A 23,192-nucleotide genomic window follows, 5' to 3' on the forward strand; every position below is an offset into this window, starting at 1 on the left:
CCGAGGCCCCTATCTAAGCCCAGCCACCTCTCGGAGTCCCAACAATTGGGCTTGTCATTAAGGGGAGTGTGGAAAAAGGCGGTTGGTCGTACCCAGGAGGGAGGAACCCCCCTGAGGGCATACAGATCAGCTCCAGAATAACGGAAACAAACCATGTAACAATGAAAATGTCCACATAGGGCAGATATTAGAAATATTTACAATGGGTAGTTCAATGGAATGATGAAATAATATTGAGTCCGGTAGGTATGTCTCTCAGTCCACTAGTCCAGCTCAGCTCTCACCTGAGATGGCGATCAGAAAGGAAGCCCCAGCTGTCCTCTCACTCGGGCTGAGGAGTCCAACCTGGGGTGGACAGAGCAAGGAGTCCCGGGCCAAGCCTACCCCAACTGGTCTCTCACACCAGTGGGGCGGTCAATAACCAATCCAAGACCGTCCTCCCACCATGGTCAGGTCCCAGGCCCAAGCCAGACTGTCAATGGGGAGGTCTTGATTCCAGCCGGGCATTAAAACGGCCATAATACCTGCCTGCCAGCACAGGAAGTAAGCCAGGCTGTGGCCGATCTTCGGGCTGCCGGCCACTGCTGCCATTGGGGGGGGCAAAAACCTACTCTCCCACAAGCGCCCGCCCGCTAGTCCAAACGATGTTACAGCGGCGAGCAAAAGGCATTCCCGGTAGTAGTAGTTTAATAATTCAGGCATCCCCCAACAAGTCCACCGCGGCGGGGCAAAAACCGAGGCCGATGTCTGGGCCAAAAAGCTACCGCCACCATCCAGAAGGAGAGGGAGGGCTCTATGTTTGTGAGTGTGTGTGTGTGTGTGTGTGTATGAGTATCTGATGGAAGATGGCACGACTCCTTGACTGGTTTCACCTGGCTAGGAAAGCTGCAAGGAGAGCCCCCTCCCTCATTTACTGTTTAACTGCATCTGGCCCATTTCTTCAGGCTATTAAAATTTTCAATAAAACAGAGACGACGTAGACATTTTATAGGTTAAGTGAAGTTTTTCAATCATCCAAACCAGAAATTTATATCAAGAGTTTTCACTCTTTTATCTCAGACTTATTCTTTCACATACTTTTCTCAAAAACATGAAATAAGTACTGCTTGGGTCCTGCTTGAATTTGCCTCTTCTTGTTTTTTGCATTATTCCTATCGCGAGGTCTGCAGTTTTGCATTTTGCCCCCCACTTCGTCGGGTCTGCAGCACTGGCAGGGCCTCGGCCTTTGATACGTATGTCCTCACGCAAGCAGTCCATTCATGGCTTTTTTGGTCGTCCTTGGGGCTGTCACAAATGAAGTAAGGCATGGCTCGGCTGATGCACTGGTTTGCCTAGAAATGCTTTAAGCATGCGGACTGCCCCTGGCCCCAGGCCTGGTTGATAACGGAGTGGAATTCAGCAGTTTGTAATTAGCAAATGGAAGTATTTCACTCTGTAAATTTGGGAGTTAAGGTGGGCATTATTTTTTATTTTTTAATATAATTATTGAAGAAATGTTTAAGATGAATTATACTGGAAAAGAAATAAGGATCAATAATGAACAGGTAGGACAGAAAAAGAAAAGTCTTTTTGACAGTGGTTATAAATGAATTTATATTTTACCCTCTGACCTGTGTTATGATTTCTTTAATATAATTTTTATTCAAGATATTTTAACAAGATTAAAAATTATATAAACGTTAGAAAAGAAACAAAGAAAATAAGAAAGAGTAGTGAATAATTATGAAAGAAAAAAGAACAAAAAGATAGACACCCTTCTTTCTTGATAGCCAACATTCTGTTGAAAACATGCATTTATTACTAATATCAAAGAACTAATATTTGGCTGTACTATAAAATGGTAAAATTGTATTTGTTACCTGTGGCAGTACTGGCACTTCTCCCGATAGGCAGAAGCTCCACATCTAAAGAGTCAGGGAACTTTGCCACAGAAGAAAAAATGATAAACTATGAGAGAGGCAAGTTGAAACTTTATCTTCAGAAGGAACAAGTTCTACTCTTGTGTCATAGGGAGGTTAGTGCTGCCACTCAAAAGATGTTTTCAGGTAATGGGAGGTTCTCTGAAATCCTTTTTCTAAATGATCACAAGAAAGGGCAGTACTTAAAGGAAGCCCTGGGCCAGTGGGAGGTCTCCAAAATCCCTGGGGTGGAGAACCACCTGATTCAGTCTGATTGTATTCTTGTGAAACCCTTAGAGCAGGATGAGATGCAGCTGTGATTCCTTGTCACTTTCAAGCATATGGACTCCTGGTAAAGGCTGTCTTCTCCTAAATCACCTGCTAATGTTTTTTTTCTGATTTTCTCTTTAGCCTCCAAAGGCTGGAAACTGGAAGGGACCACGTTCTGCCTATTGACTATTATTTCCCACCCCAGAAGACGTGCTTGATATGTGGGGACGAAGCTTCAGGATGCCACTACGGAGCTCTGACCTGTGGAAGCTGTAAAGTCTTTTTCAAAAGGGCAGCTGAAGGTAATTAATTCTTAATGTATTTGTCCATTGGCGAATGAGAATGCTGGGGTCTGCATTACTGGAAAGATCGCCCCAAACACTATTGTTGACTAAAATATTGCAGAATCCGGCTTGCTTGTGTGACGCATCCACCATCAGAGATGGGCCCGTGGATAAGCATCCTCTGCCTATTTTGGATTATAGTCCACTCCAATCACATGTTCTCTGGTTTTTTTTCTCCCACAGATCTCCCAGGGTAGAAGGCTCTTGCCCCAGGGGCGAAAGGGGCAGCTTTCCTCAGTCAGATTTCCACCTCCCCCTTACTTTCCCCAGCCTTTTGTTCTTGCGGAGAAATGAGACGAATTGTGTTGGGGAAAGGACTGGAACTGTGCTTTCATTATATCCCCCCATGAAAACAGGGTGATAGTTAACTAGTACATCATAAATTCACTGTGCTTACCCCAAAGGTGATTTTACCCCATTGGCAGCTCTTAATTCTGTGATTGGTGTAGTTTTTATTCCTTGTTAAGCTGAATGGAGAGAAAGCATCTTGAGTTTTAAATTTTAAAGGAAGAGAAAGGGCCCAGCAGTTCTATGTCGATATATTTGGTAATGTAAGTACTGCTATAAATCAAAGTAACACAGCTGCAATTTTCAGAGGGCATCTAACCGGCATCAGTCATAATTTTTCTCTTAACATGAACATCCACTAAAGCATTGGCTTCTGGCAATAATCAGTCATCTACTGGTTTTTATGATATCATTTAGCAAAGAAGCACTCTTGGCCAAGCAGCCAATGCACTTGTGATTGGACGTCAGCCGTGTTCCCTCTGATATATTTTCCTTTCAATCATTAGGGAGGTTTCTCTGCTTCAATCCTGGCACAACATTTGTAATTGTACCTCAGACACTTATTCAAAATCTGCTGGAACCATTCAGATGGATTTGCTAAAAGCTAAAAGCTCTTTGAGTTTCTGTATTTCTGGACACATCACAGATTGTGAGCATGTCAATGGCCTCTCATTTCAAACATCTGGGAGAACTATACCGGACTTGCCTCTTTGGCTATCAAAGAAGTTTATTGATTGATTTACTTAGCCCGCTTGTCCCCAGTGAAGTGGCAGAGGGCAGAGAAGGATCCTTCTGCAAGATTGGTGGAATGGCCTTGGCAGAGAGTAGCAGGGCCCCAGAGTAAAACGTGGACCATCTCAAGTAGCTAAAGACAGGATAGTCCGAACAGCAGTGCTTTTTGTTCATCTAGCTTGGAGATTAAAAGTAATAACCCAATTATCCCATCCATATGAAAAAAAAATCCCAAACATGATCCAAGTCCAGCCCTCAATGGAACATGAGATTTACTTATTTTCTACATCACCTGCAAACAGGTCTTTGGTCTCACCTGTTTGCTGCTCCCAGTGGGGCTTCCTCTTTTTTGCTCCTCTGTCTCCCTTTATTTAGTCAGACATCTGTTTGCTGGGATCTTGTCTTTCACCAAAGTCTTTCCTTGCTTTTCTCACAATGTGAGCAACAAAATTTTCTGTTTGAAAATCAGGCCTGTGTTATTTTGTTCTTAGCAATTTAGTCTCTTCTCTGGGAACAGGAAAAGTGACACTTGTAATGTCTCAAGGCTATATTGTGCATCATTTGGCTCTGATATTATATAGTGCAGGGGTGTCAAACTCAATTTCATTGAGGGCCGCATCAGCATTGCGGTTGCCCTCAGGGGGCTGGGTGAGTATGGCCAGGGTGGGCGTGGCCTACTGGGTGGGCGTGGCTAGAGTGCGTATGGCCAACTGGGTGGGCGTGGCCAGCTCTACATCGTTCGCATCAAGGGTGCCTATGGGGGCCTGGGCAGGAGTGGGACAGATCTGGGGGTCTCTGGCAGAAGGAGGGTCTCTGGGCCAGGGCCAAGGCAGTGGGGGCCGTTCCCTCACTGTTTCCAGGATGGCTTCGCGGGCTGCATGAAACCACTTCGCGGGCCGGATCCAGCCCCCGGGTCTTGTGTTTGACATGTCTGATATAGTGGATGTGGGTCAGATCCAGTGATTCTCCAAGAGTAACCAGGAATCTTTTATTCTGTATTAGCATAAAGCAGAATAAATATCTCCCATATTTTGGAAATAGGAGAGATGGAGGAATAGATTATTTGACTGTAAAAATGCTTTCTTCTTATGATGTCTTTGAGAGGGAAACCAAACTGGATTTATAAACCATTTCCTAATGACTTTCTCTTCATCTCCTATGTAATTAACAAATACTTGTACTGTTAAATCTCCAGTGCTCTTGCTTTGCAAAATTCTTTCGTCCCTTTGGATGTCATTCCCTCCTTCTGCCAAAAAAGGCATAAGATCAAAAAGGGCATAATTGGCTTGGAAATGTCACATGGAAGGATTTCAGAAGAGAATTAAGAGTAAGCAGTGAGGGAAGACCCTCTAGTTAATTCGCAGATGGAAGGAAGAGCTTAAAACATCATCAGAGTTGGAAGGGACCATGGAGGTCTTCTAGTCCAACCCCCTTGCTCAAGCAGGAGACAAATGGCTGTCCAATCTCTTCTTAAAAGCCTCTTCGAACTTTGAATGGTCACTAAATGAACTGTTGTAAGTTGAGGATGACCTGCAACAGAGTTGGAAGGGACCTTGCAGGCCTTCTAGTCCAACCTTCTGCTGAAGCAGGAGACCTTGTACCATTCCAGGCAAGTGGCTGTCCAGTCTCTTCTTAAACGGCTCCAGTGATGAAGCACTCCCAACTTCTGAAGGCAAGACGTTCCACTGGTTAATTGTTCTCACTGTCAAGAAATTTCTCCTTAGTTCTAGGTTGCTTTTCTCCTTGGTTAGTTTACATCTGTTGCTTCTTGTTCTGATTTCTGGTGCTTTGGGAAATAGCTTGAGGCCTTCTTCTTTGTGGCAGCCCCTCAAATATTGGAACACTATTACCATGCTACCCCAGTCCTTTTTATTAGACTAGTCATACCCAATTCCTGTAACCATTATGTAACCATATGCAATATGTTTAGCCTTCAGTCCCCTAATCATATTTGTTGCTCTTCTCTGCATTCATTCCAGAGTCTCAATATCTATTTTATATTGTGGTGACCAAAACTGGATGCAGTATTCCAAGTGTGGTCTTAGCAAGGCATTGTAAAGTGGCACTAATACATCACATGATCTTGATTCGATCCCTCTAATAATGCAACATAGGATTGCATTGGCTTTTTGGGTGGCTGTTGCACACTGCTGGCTCAGATTTAAATGATCGTCCACTAGGACTCCAAGTTCCCTCTTACAGTTACTGCTTAGAATAGAATAGTTCAGCCCCCTGCTCAAGCAGGAGAACCTATACCATCTCAGACAATGACTGTCTACTCTAGCCTCTTCTTAAAAATCTCCAGTGATGGAGTGCTCAAGATTTCTGGAGGCAAGCGGTTCCACTGGTTAATTGTCCTCACTATCAGGAAGTTTCTCCTTAATTCCAGGTTGCTTCTCTCTTTGATCAGTTTCCAACCATTGTTTCTTGTCCTGCCCACTGATGCTTTGGAGAATAGTCTGACACCCTCTTCTTTGTGGCAGCCCCATAAATACTGGAATACTGTTGTCATGTCTCCCCTATTTCTTCTTTTCTTTAGACTAAGAAGCAGACACAGCTGTTCTTCGTATGTTTTAGTCTCCAGACCTTTGATCATCTTAGTTGCTCTTCTCTGAATTTTTTCCAAACTCTCAACATCTTTTTTGTGATACGGTGACCAAAATAGGCTGCGGTATTCCATGTGTGGTCTTACTAGGGTTTTGTAAAGCGCTACTAATACTTCATGTGATCTCAATTCAATGCCTCTCTTTATACAACCCAGGATTGTATTAGCTTTTTTGGTTGCTGCTGCACACTGCTAGCTCATAGTCAAGTGATCATCCACTAGGACTCCAAGGTCCTTCTCACAGTTGCTATTTTTAAGCCAGGTCTCGCCTAATCTGTACTTGTACCTTTGATTTTTTTCCTGCCTAAATGTAAAACTTTGCTTTTCTCCAACTTGAAACTCATTTTGTTGGATAGGGCCCCATTGTTCAAGTTTGTCAAGATCTTTTTGGATCCTGAGTCTGTCTTTTGGGGTGTTAGTTACTTCTGCCAGTTTAGTGTCATCTGCAAATTTGATGAGTTCCCCTTCAGTTCCCTCAACTAAGTCATTTATAAAAATATTGAAGAGTACTGGGCCTAAGACCGAACCTTCTAGCACCTCACTGCTTACTTCTCTCCATGTGGATGTAGTGCCATTGAGGACTACTCATTGAGTACAGTTTGCCAGCCAGCTACAGATGCATCTGGTGGTGATGTTGTCTATTTCACCCTTTTCTACCGTACCAAGCAGTAGATTGTGGTCTGCTTTATCAAATGCCTTACTGAAATCAAAGTATACTCCATTCACAGTCTACTAGTTTAGTTTATGCAACACAGGATTATATAGGTTTTGGCTGCTCCCGCACACTGCTAGCTCATAGTCAAGTGATCGTCCACTAGGACTCCAAGTTCCCTCTCACAGTTTCTGTTTTTGAGCCAGGTTTCACATAATCTGTGCTTGTATCTTTGATTTTTCCTGCCTAAATGTAAAACTTTGCTTTTCTCCACATTAAATTTCATGTTGTTGGATAGGGCCCATTGTTCAAGTCTGTCAAGATCTTTTTAGGTCCTGAGTTTGTCTTCTGGGGTGTTGGCTACTCCTGCCAGTTTAGTTTCATCTGCAAATTTGATGAGTTCCCCTTCTATTCCCTCATCTAAGACATTAATGAAGATACTGAAGAGCCCTGGGCCTAAGACAGTACCTTATGGTTCCCCACTGCTTCATATGTATGTATGTATCAGGACTACAGACACTGAAAAAGACTTGAATGAAGTGTGTCAGCCTCAAATGACCACAGCACCAGCTTCCTGAAAGATCCTGAAAGACAATGAGCTCCTTCTATAGGCTGTACTCATATGAGATCTGAAGTGTCTCTTCCAAATCATTTTCAAGGTTTGCGTATGTCTAGAGATATACTTCTTCGGATGTCTGACCAAAACTTTATATGTGTCTGAGCAAGTGTGAATAAGCACATTAAGTGCCATTTAATGTTAAATTGAAGGCCTTGGACAAAATATATTCTCTTCAAATGGTGGCTTTACTGAAATTGATTTGGATGGCAGTGATAGCATTTTCAGGGTGGTGGTACAACCATCTGCATCTATTTTTCAAATGGCAGTAATAGATATTACTCAGAAAATACCTGTGCATGCACTGAATGCTGACTCTCCAGCTTCTATTTGTGTCATCATCTCCACCCTTCCTTGCCTCAAAGGCATGGACTTGCACATTGTAGTTGTCAAAGCATTTGATAAGCCTAATTTGGGCCTTTTATAGGATTCAAGAGGAAACTTGGCAGTTTTCCTGGGGATCTGGTGGGTAGTTTGACTGAGGCCTTAGTTACCACCTGGAATAGGTGTGTCTCAAGAGCCTTGGATTGGTGCCTCCCTGTTTGCCAGTCCTTGGGGCTCTCTGGTTTTGTGAGGAGGTCCAGGAAATGAAAGAAAGAAAAGGCCACGTAGGGTGCTGGTGGAGAAAGATGATGAGAGACTTGACTGAATACTAGTAGGAGCCCACATAAGGGATTATATCAAGGCACTCCTATTATACTCAGACGCTACAGAGGTCAAGAATACATATTATTTATAGACAAGCCTCAATGTGCCCTCTTCCTGAGCTTCATTTGACGAGAGGCAACATGCCTTCTCTGTCCTAGTGCCTCCCCACTGGAATCGCACCTCCCGGGAGTTTAAGTGGGCTCAGTACTGTCATCCTTTAGACTGGCCTTGAATCCCTGCCTCTTTCCCTGGGCAGTGAGTTAGGGACCTATGTGCCTTTCATGATCTGGGTATACAAGGCCTTGGGTTAAGACCTTCTTTTTCTTTTTTCTTGGATTTGTAAGTTCTGTAGTGTCATAGTCCTTAGTGAGAGACTGCCTACTTGCAGGTTCTCTCTGTCCTTCCCTGGAAAGAATTGGCACCCCGAGTCAGGAATCACCAGGCAGTGGAATAGTGACTGGAAGTTGGAAGACCTTTTAGACCTGCTATTTTCAGCACGCAACTAGATACAGACCTGTCTATATTTAGTTGCTGGAGAGATAACTTTAATCTTTCTGAATGTCTCCTTGGGTTGTTGTTCATTCTGTTTTTTTAAGACTTCAGAAGTAATTCTTTAATCATGAGGAAAATTCTTATCCATCTTGTAACTGGGAGGAAAAGCTGTATGGTTTTTATTGAGGAGCAAAGTAGTAAAAAGTTGTTGTATTGGACAAGAGAACATAAATAACAGGCTGTGCAGGTTCAAAGGAGCTTATCTTGGGACTCATAAGAGCTGTGAGTTGTAAATCTTTTTTCCACACTTCTGGTGTGCCTTATACAGCCCTGAAGTGAAATCCTCCCCTCCTCTCCCTTGTGTGCCAGTGTACAGGTCCCTGAAATAGTGCAGGAAAAAACATAATCAGAAGAAAATCTTGTGTCTCGCAGAATCAATGGCAGGGTCCTTCTGCTTCCATAAGTCTCTTGAGAGAAGGAATGCCTACCTAGCAAGCACACCGATGGCCGTCTGCAGCTCCACATCTTAGGGAAGCCACATATCCAAGGAAGAGACAGAGCTTAGGGTCTGCTTTGTATGCAAACCCTCCCAAGTGGGATCTTTGCCATCTGTAGGTGAGCTTGGAAAGAGCCCAGCCCCACATCCTGCCAGCCAATATAGAGAACTGAGTTTGCACGGACCAAAGTCTGATTTGGTAGGAAGATGTTTCCTATAAACCTGTTCTGGAAAACTTTTCCTAATGGATCATGTCAAGTTGTCAAAGTCAGGAAACAGATTTTACCAGTAAGGGCAGATGGGTACCCACAGCTTATAGGATGGCAGACTTTTTTCATACCAGGAGGCATACCTGGGGACACCCTGGAACAGCATCCAGAAGCTTCAGCTGGCGCAGAATGTGGGCCTCTGCGCCGTGAGCTGCATTGTTTGCCAGGCTGCCTCTGGGCCCATTTTGAGGTGCTAATTTTGACCTTGAAAGCCCTTTATGACATGGGGCCGGGAGGGGCTGCCTCTCCTGGATGTCATCCGCTTGTTCCCTCAGATCTGGCAAGAGAGAGATGCTGCAGGGCACACCTCTCAGGGAAGCACTCTTGGCAGGCCCAAGGAGGCGGGCCTTCTCTGCCATGGCACCTGCCTTCTGGAACATTCCCCTCCCCCAGAAATAAGGTCAGCTCCCTCCCCCTTTATTTTCTGGAAGTCCTTCAAGACCTGGCTGTGTCATCAGGCCAGGGGCTCTCAGGGGACTGGTGGGATCTTGAGGTGGCTCCATTGCTGGCAAATGTCTTGTGTATGATTACTTTTTTAAAATGAAAATGACCGTATTTAACATTATTTATGGTTTTTAGATTTTTTTGCTATATGCCATCTGGAGTCACTTCTTGTGATATGTGCAGCTGTATAAATTTAATAAATAGGCAGCGTTAAGCAGCTGTATGTTATGCAAAAGTCTCCCGTTCAGTCATTTACAACTGATCGTGCTATTTTTCTGTGTGTCTTCTGTCTTCTGATCATTTCTTGAGTGTGGGTCGTTTTCATTATCTTCTTTGGCACACACTGCAAACATTGTAAAATAAACTGAGGTAACTAGCTGCCTTCAAACAATCTCCTCTAACACCCTATCATAGTGCTTAGGCCAAGGCATACTTGGAAAGGGAGGACTGGGCTGGTTTCACTTAAACCAGGGGTAGGCAACCTCAGCTCTTTTATGACTCATGGACTTCAATTCCCAGAATTCCTGAGCCAGCTGGCTCAGGAATTCTGGGAGTTAAAGTCCATGAGTCATAAAAGAGCCGAGTTTGCCTACCCCTGACTTAATCCATGCCCACCTCTGCTGTGTGGCACTGATTTCAACTGGACTTCCATTTGCAGAGCCTGGGTGCAACCCCATTTTTTTAGACAAAAGTACTGAGTTTTACCTGTGCCCTTATTTGAAGGGCAGAGAAGCATCCAGGTTCATTTTATGGCACTCCCATTTAATGCCAAGCTTTCAGGGGAGCCAGCACTAAATCTGGCTTGTTGCATTTAACAAAATTTTGGGGAGTAGAGGTTTCTTGCAAAGGCACAATTGGGTATCAGGCTATGAAACTTGCTGCCTTTAGGACCACTTCATGCTTCTAGCTTGCCTACAGAGCTGGGGGGAGGAGAGAGAGAGAGAGAGACACGGGGAGAACTTTGCATCCGCAGGTTTTCTTATCACCGTGAGAGTCGAAGAGTTGTTTTGGCGAACTGAACTGAAGTTCCTTATAATAATTACCGGGAGATGCATTGGACAATGGGATCTGACCTGTCAGAGAGGGGAGGAGAAAATTTGTTCTTTTAATTACCTGCTTCCTGCCATTTCTTCAGAGCTAGCCTTCACTTTAATCCTACTTGTTTGTTGTTGCTCAGTAAAGTATACATTAGAGAAGGCAATGGCTAATGTTTTTCTTAGTTGGGGTTTTCATCTGGAGCTTGACATTGGGATCCTAACAGTTATGCTGAAAAGATATCAGCCTCTTCCCAGATTCCTCTTCCAGAGTCATTTTACAGAGTATCCAGGGAAAAGCAGAAAAGCTGAATAGCTACCAGATGATCAGGTGCAATACTACTACCAACACTATTACTACTACTATTACTATTACTACTACTACTACTACTACTACTACTGCTACTACTGTAAAGGGAATAATAAAATCATGGCTTCATTCTTTCCATTCCTGTGGAACAAGTTCAGTTTAATCATGTAAGGACCTGCCCCAACTGGTTCCTTAGGAAAGTAAAACTCTTCACTCCATTGACATTAATCAAAAACACTTTTACTGAGGGAAAGTGGATGCAGAAAAGTCAAGCAGAATCTGAAGGTCCTGCGCAAAGCACAAAGTAATTCTTCCATTTCCGCAAACCCAGCCCCCCCCATCAGTCCACCGGCAGCCAAAATAATAATAATAATAATAATAATAATAATAATAATAATAATAATAATAATAATAATAATAATAAAAAACAACCTTGGAGGTCATCTAGTCCAACCCCCTGCTCAGGCAAGAAACCCTATACCATTTCAGGCAAGTGGCTGGCCAGTCTCTTCTTAAAAACCTCCAGTGTTGGAGCATTCACCACCTCTGGAGGCAAGTTGTTCCACTGGTTAATTGTTCTAACTGTCAGGAAGTTTCTCCTTAGTTCTAGGTTGCTTCTCTCCTTGACTAGTTTCCATCCGTTGCTTCTTGTCCTGCTTTCAGGTGCTTTGGGGAATAGCTTGACTCCCTCTTCTTTGTGGTAGCCCCTGAGATATTGGAACACTGCTATCATGTCACCCCTCACTCTTCTCTTCATTAAACTACACATACCCAATTCCAGCAACCGTTGCCTATATGTTTTGGCCTCAAGCCCCCTAATCATCTTTGTTGCTCTTCTCTGTACCCTTTCTAGAGTCTCGACATCTTTTTTACATCGTGGTGACCAAAACTGGATGCAGTATTCCAGGTGTGGCCTTACCAAGGCATTGTAAAGTGGTATTAGTACTTCACATGATCTTGATTCTATCCCTCTGTTAATGCAGCCTAGCACTGTGTTGGCTTTTTTGGCAGCTGCAGCACACTGCTGGCTCATATTGAAGTGATTGTCTACTAGGACTCCAAGATCCCTCTCACAGTAACTACTATTGAGCAAGGTACCACCTATACTATACCTGTGCATTTGATTTTTCCTGCCTAAATGTAGAACCTTACTTTTTTCACCATTGAATTTCATTTTGTTAGATAGCGCCCAGTGTTCGAGTCTGTCCAGATCCTTCTGTATTTTAAGCCTATCTTCTGGAGTATTGGCTATTCCTGCCAGCTTGGTGTCGTCTGCAAATTTGATGAGTTCCCCATCTATCCCCTCATCCAAGTCGTTAATGAAGTTATTGAAGAGCACTGGGCCCAGAACAAAGCCCTGGGGCACCCCAGTACACACTTCCTTCCATGTAGATGCAGTTCCATTGAGGACCACACGCTGAGTACGGCCTGTCAGCCAGCTACGAATCCATCTGGTGGTGATGCTGTCTAACCCACATTTTTCTATCTTATCAAGTAGTAGGTTGTGATCTACTTTATCAAATGCCTTACTGAAGTCCAAGTAAATTATATCTACAGCATTCCTCTGGTCCACTAATTTTATCACTTGGTCAAAGAATGCAATAAGATTTGTCTGGCATGATCTCTTTTTGACAAACCCATGTTGACTTTTAGTGATGACTTTGTTTGCATCAAGGTGTTCGCTGATTTGTTGTTTGATTATCTTTTCCAGAATCTTCCCAGGTATTGAGGTCAGGCTGATAGGTCTGTAGTTTCCTGGATCTATTTTTTTCCCTGTTTTGAATATGGGAACTACATCATCTCTCTTCCAGTCCTCTGGTAGTTCCCCAGTGCTCCAGGATCTTTGAAAAATATAGTTCAGTGGTTCTGAGATCACATCTGCCAGTTCCTTGAGAACTTTGGGATGTAATCCATCTGGTCCTGGTGATTTGAACTCGTCTAGGCTGGACAGGTGTTCACTTACCATTTTTTTGCCTATCTTAACTTGCATTTCTATTCTGTTTTTTATGGCACTGGTTTTGGTAGGTTGGACTGTTTTTTCCCTTTGTGTAAAGACAGATGCAAAAAACGAGTTAAATAGTTCTGCTTTCTCCCTGTTGCTTGTCACCTTCTTGCCACTTTCCCCCACTAATGGACCAATCATTTCCTTAACTTTTTTCTTGTTTTTTATATGTTGAAAGAAGCATTTTTTGTTATTTTTGACTTTGGTCGCAAGCCTTAGTTCATTTTGAGCCTTAGCTTTCCTCACTTCATCTTTGCAGGCATGGGCTATTTGCTGATATTCTGACTTAGTTATGTGCCCCTTTTTCCAATTCTTATACTTGTCCTTTTTATCTTTCAATTTATCAGAGAGTTCTTTATGCAGCCATGCTGGTTTCTTTTGAGAGCTGTTATTTTTCTTCTTTGTTGGTATTGTACTAGACTCGGCCTTTATTATCTCACTTTTCAAAATTTCCCAAGCTTCTTGAGTTGTTTTCCCCTTTAGGATTCTCATCCATGGAATTCTTCCCATGGTCTCTCTAAGTTTATTGAAATTAGCTCTTTTAAAGTCCAAGACTCTAGTTTGGCTGTGTTCTATTGCTTGTGCCTCCAGAATGTTGAATTCCAATATTGCATGATCACTTCCCCCCAAGGTTCCTGTGGCTTCGACATTTTCTATCATTTCATCTCTGTTTGTGAGAATTAAATCCAATATGGCTAATCCCCTAGTTCCCTTCTCTACTTTTTGGGAGAGAAAGTTGATGCCGCAAGGTTGTTTTTAGAACACTGAGGTGCTGGGTAGGTAACAGGTCACTCTCAGGGCATGACGGCCTTGGAACCAGGCTGGAACCATTTGGGAAGGAGTCTGCTCCATCTCCAAAGACAATCCCCCTCTCTAATTCCCAAGTGGTTACAGCAAAAGCAAAAGCATGTGAAGAATGCCAGCAATCTTCCTCCCCACCCCTCCAACTGAATGGCAGGACACCAGCATGGTGGACCTGTCAGTCAGTCATAATGTGTGCAGTCTTGTGAGCAATGACCCAGAGTTTTCATTGACTGCAAATACTTTGTTTTCCCATGCACTGTGGCAGTGGCTCAGAGTAAAAACCGTGCAATTGTGGAATGGAAATGGTATTGCGTATTGGATTTATTGCTATCTTGGATATAGTAAGAGTGCAGTATATTAAGGAAAACAGACTATGAGGCGGATTAAAGTTGAGCCCAAATGTGCTACATCAGCAGAGGGCACATGGGTAAATGTGTTGTAGAAGCACACAATGTACACAAGTAACAACTGTGACTTGCCTAATCAGCCTCTCCCAAAAAAGCATTACAAACTCTCTTCACTTATCATCCACTATCAGAACCAATGCTGTTGGCTACAGCAAATCACCCAATCGAAGGTTCTCTGAAAGGAACTGACCATTAAGACCATGTTTCTTGTGCCATTCTATCCTACAAAGCTGTTGGAATTGGGGACCCTGACATCCAGCTGAGAACCACACATCCTGGGTTGCATAAACAGAGGCATAGAATCAAGATAACAAAGTATTAGTACCGCTTTATAAAACCCTAGTGAGACCATGCCTGGACTATTGAAAACAATTTTGGTCACCATACTGCAAAAAAGATATTGAGACTTTGGAAAAAGTTCAAAGAAGAGCAACTAAAATGATCCAAGGCCTGGAGACTAAAACATATGAAGAACGGCTGCAGGATTTGGATTTGGCTAATCTAAAGAAAAGAAGAAACAGGAGCAACACGATAGCAGTATTCCAGTATTTGAGGGGCTGCCATAAAGAAGAGGGGGTAAAACTATTCTCCAAAGCACCAGAGGACACGACAAGAAATAATGGTCGGAAATTGACTAAAGAGAGAAGCAACCTGGAATTAAGGAGAAACCTCCTAACAGTGAAGACAATCAACCAGTGGAATAGCTTGCCTTCAGAAATCATGGGTGCTCCATCACTGGAGGTTTTTAAGAAGAAACTGGTCAGTCACTTGTCTGAGATGGTATAGGTCAGGGGTCGGCAACCTAAAAAAGAAAAAGAGCCACTGGGAACCGGTTCCATCACAAATTAAAAAAAGAGGGAGCCGCGTGCGTGTGTCCATGCACGCGCATGCGCAAAAAGATTTTTTGCGCATGCGCGGACGCACGCGGCTGCCATTTTTTTAAAAATGAGATGGAACCGGTTCCCGGTTGCCCGACGGCGACGGCCCGTCTGCAAAGCTGCCGCTTTCGGCAGCTTTGCAGACGGGCCGTGGCAGCTTCCTCAAAGAGCGGCGCCCCTGCCCATTCCGAGAGGTGCGCGCGCACCTCTCCGAACGACCGGAGGTGCGCGCGTACCTCCGCACGAATGGGCAGCGGTGCCGCTCTTTGAGGAAGCTGCCGCGGCCCGTCTCAGCTTCCTCAAAAAGAGAGGCGCCCCTGCCCATTCCGAGAGGTGCGCGCGCACCTCTCCGAACGACCGGAGTTGCGCGCGAACCTCCCCAAACCTTTGGGGAGGTGCGCGCGTACCTCCGTGCGAAGGGGCAGCGGCGCCGCTCTTTGAGGAAGCTGCCGAAAGCGGCAGCTTCCTCAAAGAGCGGCACCGCTGCCCCTTCGCGCGGAGGTACGCGCGCACCTCCCCAAAGGTTTGGGGAGGTGCGCGCGCAACTCCGGTCGTTCGGAGAGGTGCGCGCGCACCTCTCGGAATGGGCAGGGGCGCCGCTCTTTGAGGAAGCTGCCGCGGCCCGTCTGCTAAGCTGCCGCTTTCGGCAGCTTCACAGACGGGCCGCGGCAGCTTCCTCAAAGAGCGGCACCGCTGCCCCTTCGCGCGGAGGTACGCGCGCACCTCCCCAAAGGTTTGGGGAGGTGCGCGCGCAACTCCGGTCGTTCGGAGAGGTGCGCGCGCACCTCTCGGAATGGGCAGGGGCGCCGCTCTTTGAGGAAGCTGCCGCGGCCCATCTGCTAAGCTGCCGCTTTCGGCAGCTTCACAGACGGGCCGCGGCAGCTTCCTCAAAGAGCGGCACCGCTGCCCCTTCGCGCGGAGGTACGCGCGCACCTCCCCAAAGGTTTGGGGAGGTGCGTGCGCAACTCCGGTCGTTCGGAGAGGTGCACGCGCACCTCTCGGAATGGGCAGGGGCGCCGCTCTTTGAGGAAGCTGCCGCGGCCCGTCTGCTAAGCTGCCGCTTTCAGCAGCTTCACAGACGGGCCGCGGCAGCTTCCTCAAAGAGCGGCACCGCTGCCCCTTCGCGCGGAGGTACGCGCGCACCTCCCCAAAGGTTTGGGGAGGTGCGCGCGCAACTCCGGTCGTTCGGAGAGGTGCGCGCGCACCTCTCGGAATGGGCAGGGGCGCCGCTCTTTGAGGAAGCTGCCGCGGCCCGTCTGCTAAGCTGCCGCTTTCGGCAGCTTCACAGACGGGCCGTGGCAGCTTCCTGAAAGAGCGGCACCGCTGCCCATTCACGCGGAGGTACGCGCGCACCTCTCCAAAGGTTTGGTGAGGTGCGCGCGCACCTCCGCCCATTCGGGGAGGTGCGCGTGCACCTCTCCAAACGGGCGGTGCCACTCTCCATTTGGAGTGGTGCGCGCGCACCACTGCCCGTTGGAAGAGGTGCGCGCGCACCGGGCGGCTGGGAGCCGCAAGAGACGGCTCAAAGAGCCGCATGTGGCTCCGGAGCCGCAGGTTGCCGACCTGTGGTATAGGTTCTCCTGCTTGAGCAGGGGGCTGGACTAGAAGACCTCCAAGGTCCCTTTCTACCCTACCCTACCCTACCCTACCCTACCCTACCCTACCCTACCCTACCCTACCCTACTCTACTCTACTCTACTCTACTCTACTCTACTCTACTCTACTCTACTCTACTCTACTCTACTCTATTCTATTCTATTCTATTCTATTCTATTCTATTCTATTCTATTCTATTCTATTCTTCCAGAAGGGTGAAAGTGTGGGCATTGCTTGTTTTCTGCATGATCAAATTGAAAGCATATTCTCAAGAGGGATTGAAGAATGCGACCTCAAGACCTGTAGCATGTTTCTCAAAGGAAGTAGTAACATCTGCCATGTTTATGGGTAACAAATGCATTTACAAAGCATTAGAAGAGCCTGGGCACTCTTGCCTTGGCTAAGGCCTCCCTAGGAAGCAGATAGTTCACATACTTGAGTGAAAATTTGGTATCTATTTTTATTGGTCTGTACTGTACAAATAATGCCAAATATCCAAAGACTGCCCTCCTTGGATCCTTAGGGAAAGTGGGAATTCTTATCTTCTACTAATTCATTTTTAGGATACTCTATGGTGTTGCTTCCTTATCTATATTGATTCTGTAAATATTTATCTTCCAAGTTGATATATCCATGCAGGGAGGCTTAGAAACATTTAGGAACTTGATCAGTATTTTCTAGCTAGAGAATATAAAGATATTTACAGTTTGATCTGGAATAAATTTAATCTTCCCAAAAGGAAATCCTGAGCTCCAGGGCAGGGGTCATAGCAATTAAGAATTCCTATTTCAGTGGTGCAGAACAGTTTTTCTGCAGCATTGTAATGTGGGCTTACAAATCTCTGTAAGGAACTAGACGTGTTTGAGGACCTACAGCTGCTAACCTCACTCTTGCCGCTCTGGGAGGTCTGTGGTTGAGCATTGCATATTTGGGTGAGCTGTCCAGAATTCTTCAGCCACTTCTACAAGTACACAGCTATTTGGGAATACATGGAGGGACTGGAGTTTACATTTTTGTTTCTGTACTTTCCTTTCTTTAACTTTAATTATTTTTCATTAGTCTTTGCATTTTTAAACTTCTAATAAAAGTATTATTAAAAAAAAGACTTCCTTGCCTCTGTTGCCATTTCCTATATCTTTAAGATGTTGTTGTAACTCTGCTTATTGACTCTTCTGACAGCTCTCTGCAAGGGGGGGGGTTCTTCTTCTTAGCTTTGGCTTCTCTTCTTGGCAATTTGCACAATTTCTTCTGACACGTTGTTTTTTTCCAGTTTTTTTCATTTTTGCTATTCTTTTTTTCCACATTAATCTTTAATAATTTCTTTTAAATTCATTCTGTAATTGTTCTGGTCATCAATGAAGTGCAGAATTTCAAAGTGATTCTTGATGTTCTTCTTGAAAATGGTAGGTATATTGTGGAAACTGAGTAGCTTTCTTCTTATTTAACTTAACTTGAAACTTGAGCAGTTCATGATTTATTCCTGAGCCTGTCGATCAGAAGGTCGGCACTTTGGCGGGTCGAATCCCGAGTGCCGCGTAACAGAGTGAGTGCCTGTTACTCATCCCAGCTTCTGCCAACCTAGCAGTTCGAAAGCACGTAAAAATGCAAGTAGAAAAATAGGGACCACTCCGGTGGGAAGGTAACAGCGTTCCGTGCGCCTTTGGCGTCTAGTCATGCCGGCCACATGACCACGGAGACATCCTCGGACAAGTGCTGGCTCTTCGGCTTTGAAATGGAGATGAGCACTGGCCCCTAAAGTCAGAAACAACTAGCACGCATGTGCGGGGGAACCTTTACCTTTACCTTTTTATGTCTTCAATACTATAATTTAGTTCCTCTGCCTCCCTTTAGTAATAATATTTTTAATTTGGTTGCTATATATTATGTCTGGTGATATCCATGTATAGAGGCGTTTTGGTTATTTGAAGACAGTGATAGCTGTGAAGAAAACATTGGAGTGGCAGAAATTGATAAGTCAGCCTCCTGCTTCATTTTGCTTTCATATGCCAAAAAATCCAAAATTCTTCTTCCATGTTTCTAACTTTAATATTTCAGCCTCCAGTCACAAACGGCACATCTTGCTTGCATAGTCTGTTGATTCAAACCGATCTTGATCTTTAAACTCATCACCCTCCTCTTCTGCATCGGTGGTTGCAGCATGAACTTGAATTAATTTAATTTAATTTAATTTAATAATATTTCTATACCGCCCTTCTCCCTGAGGACTCAGGGCGGTTCACAGGGCAAAAGTAGAGTACAAAATACAAACATTAAAAAGAAATTAAATGATTGCCCAAGTTTAAAACAATTGATATACAATTATAAAACCCCAAAGATAAAATTAAGAATACAAAAAATAAAAAAAAACCCACCAATCCCCATCAGTGGGAACGCCCAGGGCGCAGGGAGCTTGATGCCGGCAGCAGATGTTCCCTGAGGTACTCCAGCCCCATGCCATGGAGAGCTTTGAACACCATTACTAGTACCTTGAATCTCACCCAGAAGGCAACTGGTAACCAATGCAGCTCACGGAGCAAAGGTGTAACGTGGGAGTATCGGGAGAACAATCAATGAGGTGTCAGTTCAATAACCACTTTTAAATATTAATTCACTTTTAAATTTTAACTCACTCCTGATAGTGAGAACAATTAATCAATAGAACAGCTTGCCTCCAGAAATAGTGGGTGCCTCATTACTGGAGGTTTTCAAGAAGAGATTTGGTAGCCATTTGTTTGAAATGGTATAGAGTCTCCTGTTTGAGCAGGGGGTTGGACTAGAAGACCTCCAAGGTCCTCTGCAACCCTATTCTATGGTTTATGTTCATTAGAAGCATATTGTTTCCAGACTTTCTCCTGAAGGCTTGAGTTGTAGAGTATTTATTTTCTTGATTGCAAATAACAGATTCAATTAGGTTTTTTTAATTTTTTTAAAAAACTGATCAATTGGTATACAGGAGAAGTAAATAAAATTACGCACTACAGTCTGAAGCATACCAAATGACTGAAAAGGCGTATCTAAACGGGCATGTTTTTACAGCTTCCTTGGCTCCTGGAAAGAGAATAAGGATACCAGTAGGTCTTTGTGGGAAAGGATTCCACAGTCAGGGGAGAATCCTCTTGATCTGCCATTTGCCATGCTTTCCTAGAACACAGTCCACAAAGAAGCTAGATTCATGCAGGTATCTGTGAGACCTGGCCACATAGATTGAAAAGCATGTAGGAAAAAAGAGAGGTATAAAAATGAACATTCTCATTAAAATGTCTCTACTAGAACTTCCAGTTTTATTGGGCATGCAAATGGGAGAAAATCTGGTTTGATAGTAACGGCCGTAGCAGTGGCTGCCTTTGGTTAGGTGCAGCTTCTGTCTTGAACAATATTTCTGTTGAAGTTTACAGTTTGAAGTCTGAATGTACAAAACATTTTAATAGTTCAAGGTTCTAACAAGCAACCCTTCAACACAAGAGTTTGTACTTACTCCCATCTTCTCAGTATCTGGCATTAAAGAGATCACACCAGAAGTTGTGATGCTCTAAAAGGTGCCCCAGAACTTTCATCTTCACATGTCTCTACATTTGGAGAAGTCAAATATGTAGGGGAGGATGAAATTGTTCGGTTGAATGAAAGTTGTCCTGTTTGCCTCCGAAGGCATGGAATAAGGTTAGAAGAAGAAAAGCCAGGAGCTAAGGTAATAATGGGTGTGTTCTCACAACATACCTTAAAGGGCTTATTGGTTTGGGTGCAGCCCCCCAAAATACCTAATACCTGTGGAATTAGATCAGAGTTTCCACGCTCTGTTTGGAGATGGAAATTAGCATCTCCTACCTTCTGCTGCTGTCCCAAGCAACTGTCTCGTCTTCTCTTTGAATCCTTCTCCAAAAACTTTTCAAGTCACACTTACTGTATCATGACTTGGATTCAAACAACAATGAGCTGAGCAAGACTAGCTTTTCAAGTTGATCTGTAGATATCTATGCATTTACACAATACCAGATCACCAAGGATATGGGTTGGCCTTTACGTCCCTCTCATATTGAAAAAGTCCAGTGTCTCCTATTTCCCCCCCCCCCAGGATGTCCTTTGTCAGCTGCTGGTCTCTTCCAGCTGAATCTTCCTGAACAAATCAATCAACCACAGTATATAGCTACTGCATGTGGAGACCAGACAGGAGCCATTTGTTTGCCATTCTCTTAAATTACATTTCCTGAAAGGTGCCATTTATTCCCTAACATAGCTGATGCCAGGGCTTTAGTGGCTGTCATGATTAAGGCAGGGCTTGAACTCACTGTCTCCTGCTTTCTAGCCTGGTGCCATAACCACTAGATCAAGCTGGCTCTAATGTGCTCCCCACAGCTGTCTTGGAAGAGAAATACAGAAAAACCCCACAGGAAACCCGATGCTGCCCCTGTGATATGGGTGCCATAGAAACTGCAGCCCGTGTTCTTCTCTACTGCCAGCACTACAGGGACATTCTCCCCCAGTTGATCATCCCTCTTTCATTTAAATCTCTGGGGAATTTTATCTACACTGTTAAATAATCAAGAAAAAAATATTTCTCTAAAAGCAGCAAAAAGTTTGCTATATTATGTGTAAGCTTCGTCCACAAGTCGTTGTCAATAGTTCTTGTTGCTCAGGGATAGTTTTGTGTTGTTCATTGTATTGATTGTATTTTTATTGGCCAATGACTGAAATAAAGTTCTGTCTGTCCTCTTCCCTGTGACAGTCCTTCAAGTATTGGAAGGCTTCTATCATGTCTCCCTTCACTCTTCTCTTTATTAAGGTAGACATATCTAGAGTCAGACATAAGCAACTACAGCCAGACGTAAATAGCTAACGTAAGCAACTATACCTAAATTGTTCTCTGCCTGTTTTACAAGAATTTCCCCAGACTGCTTCTCTTCCCTGGGATATGACCAGATAAGACTTTATGAATCTTGGGTAGGTCAAGTTTATACCTCTTATGCCTGTGCAAGGATTCTAAGATAAGCTCACACCTGACTCCCCCCCTCCTTTCCAGCCTACCTGGAAGTTTCCAAAAATCTAGTTCCTTTAGCCATTCTTCAGTGGAGTTCGCCTCCAGCCCTCTAATCATCTTTATTGCTGTTCTCTGCGCTCTTTCTAGAGCCTCAGCATCTTCTTAGTATTGTGGTGACCAAAACTCAGTGCAGTTTTCCAAATGTGTCTCACCAATGCAGTATAGAATGGTACTATCGCTTTTCTTGATCTTGATATAAGGTAAGATAAGATAATCTTTATTGTCATTTTTTACTGTATGTACAAGGGCACACATCAAAAATGAAATTTAGTTGCCCGCTCTCAAAGTGAAACACATACATGACACAGGCCTAAAACATTACTATATACAATCTATGTATAGACCCACACCCCTACATATGTTGTTGTTAGCTGCGAAGTCGTGTCCGACCCATCGCGACCCCATGGACAATGTTCCTCCAGGCCTTCCTGTCCTCTTCCATCTTCTGGAGTCCATTTAGGCTCCCACCTACTGCTTCAGTGACTCCATCCAGCCACCTCATTCTCTGTCGTCCCCTTCTTCTCTTGCCCTCAGTCTTTCCCAGCATTAGGCTCTTCTCCAGTGAGTCCTTCCTTCTCATCCGCTACATATACATAAGAATAAAATATTAAATACTGTCCATCTTGTATATATAATGGAAGGAGGAAGGCTGAGAGTTCACAAGGTTAATGCTGTATGGAATGAAACTATGGCTGAATCTGGATGTTCTGCTACGGATACCACAAAGCCCCCTCCTCCCAGAAGGTAACAAGGAAAACAGTTGTGAAGAGGAAGAGTAGTGTCCCAGATAATCTTATAGACCCTGTTCAAACAACGCTTCTGTGCTATGTCCTGGATGGGAGGGAGGGAATGCCAATGATCTTTGCGGCCATCCTCACTACTCTACACCACCTTCCTGTCTGAAGCAGGGATGCTTCCAAACCAGACTGTGATTCTGTATGACAGGATGCTCTCAATCATCCCCCTGTAGAAAGTGGTCAGAACAGGGGAAGGAAGATGAGCTTTTCTGATGCGATGCAGAAAGCGCAGGCGCTGCTGTGCCCGCTTCACCAGTTTCTCACTTTTGAGCAACCAAGCCAGCCTACTTGTTAGCTGCACACCCAGGAATTTGATGCTGTTGATGTAGTCCAGGACTGCATTGGCTTCTTTGCAACTGCAACACACTGCTGGTTCATCCCTAAACAGTGGTCCATTAGGACACTTAGATCCCTCTCACAGGAGTGACTTGGTAGTTATTGTATTTGATTAGAACTACAGTTCAGGTCTTCCATCAGCCATTTGTGACTTTGGGCCAACCATCTGACCTCATACGGTGGTTGTGCTATGGGGGTAAAATAAGGAAAGCCACTTTGAGCTGCTAGAGAAAGAGTAAAAT

At 44.4% G+C, this 23,192-nt stretch overlaps 1 protein-coding gene across 1 annotated transcript in view; it reads left to right on the forward strand.

The window, feature by feature from the left end:
• AR (androgen receptor) overlaps positions 1 to 23,192 on the forward strand; it is a 252,096-nt gene that overhangs the window by 108,929 nt on the left and 119,975 nt on the right. The window contains exon 2 of the mRNA XM_083372317.1: positions 2,310 to 2,470. Within this exon, the coding sequence (XP_083228443.1) occupies positions 2,310 to 2,470 (161 nt within the window). The remainder of the gene's footprint in view (positions 1 to 2,309; positions 2,471 to 23,192) is intronic.

Source organism: Vipera ursinii (genome assembly GCF_947247035.1).
Source record: "Vipera ursinii genome assembly, chromosome: 12".
In the NCBI taxonomy this organism is placed as follows: Eukaryota; Metazoa; Chordata; class Lepidosauria; order Squamata; family Viperidae; genus Vipera; species Vipera ursinii.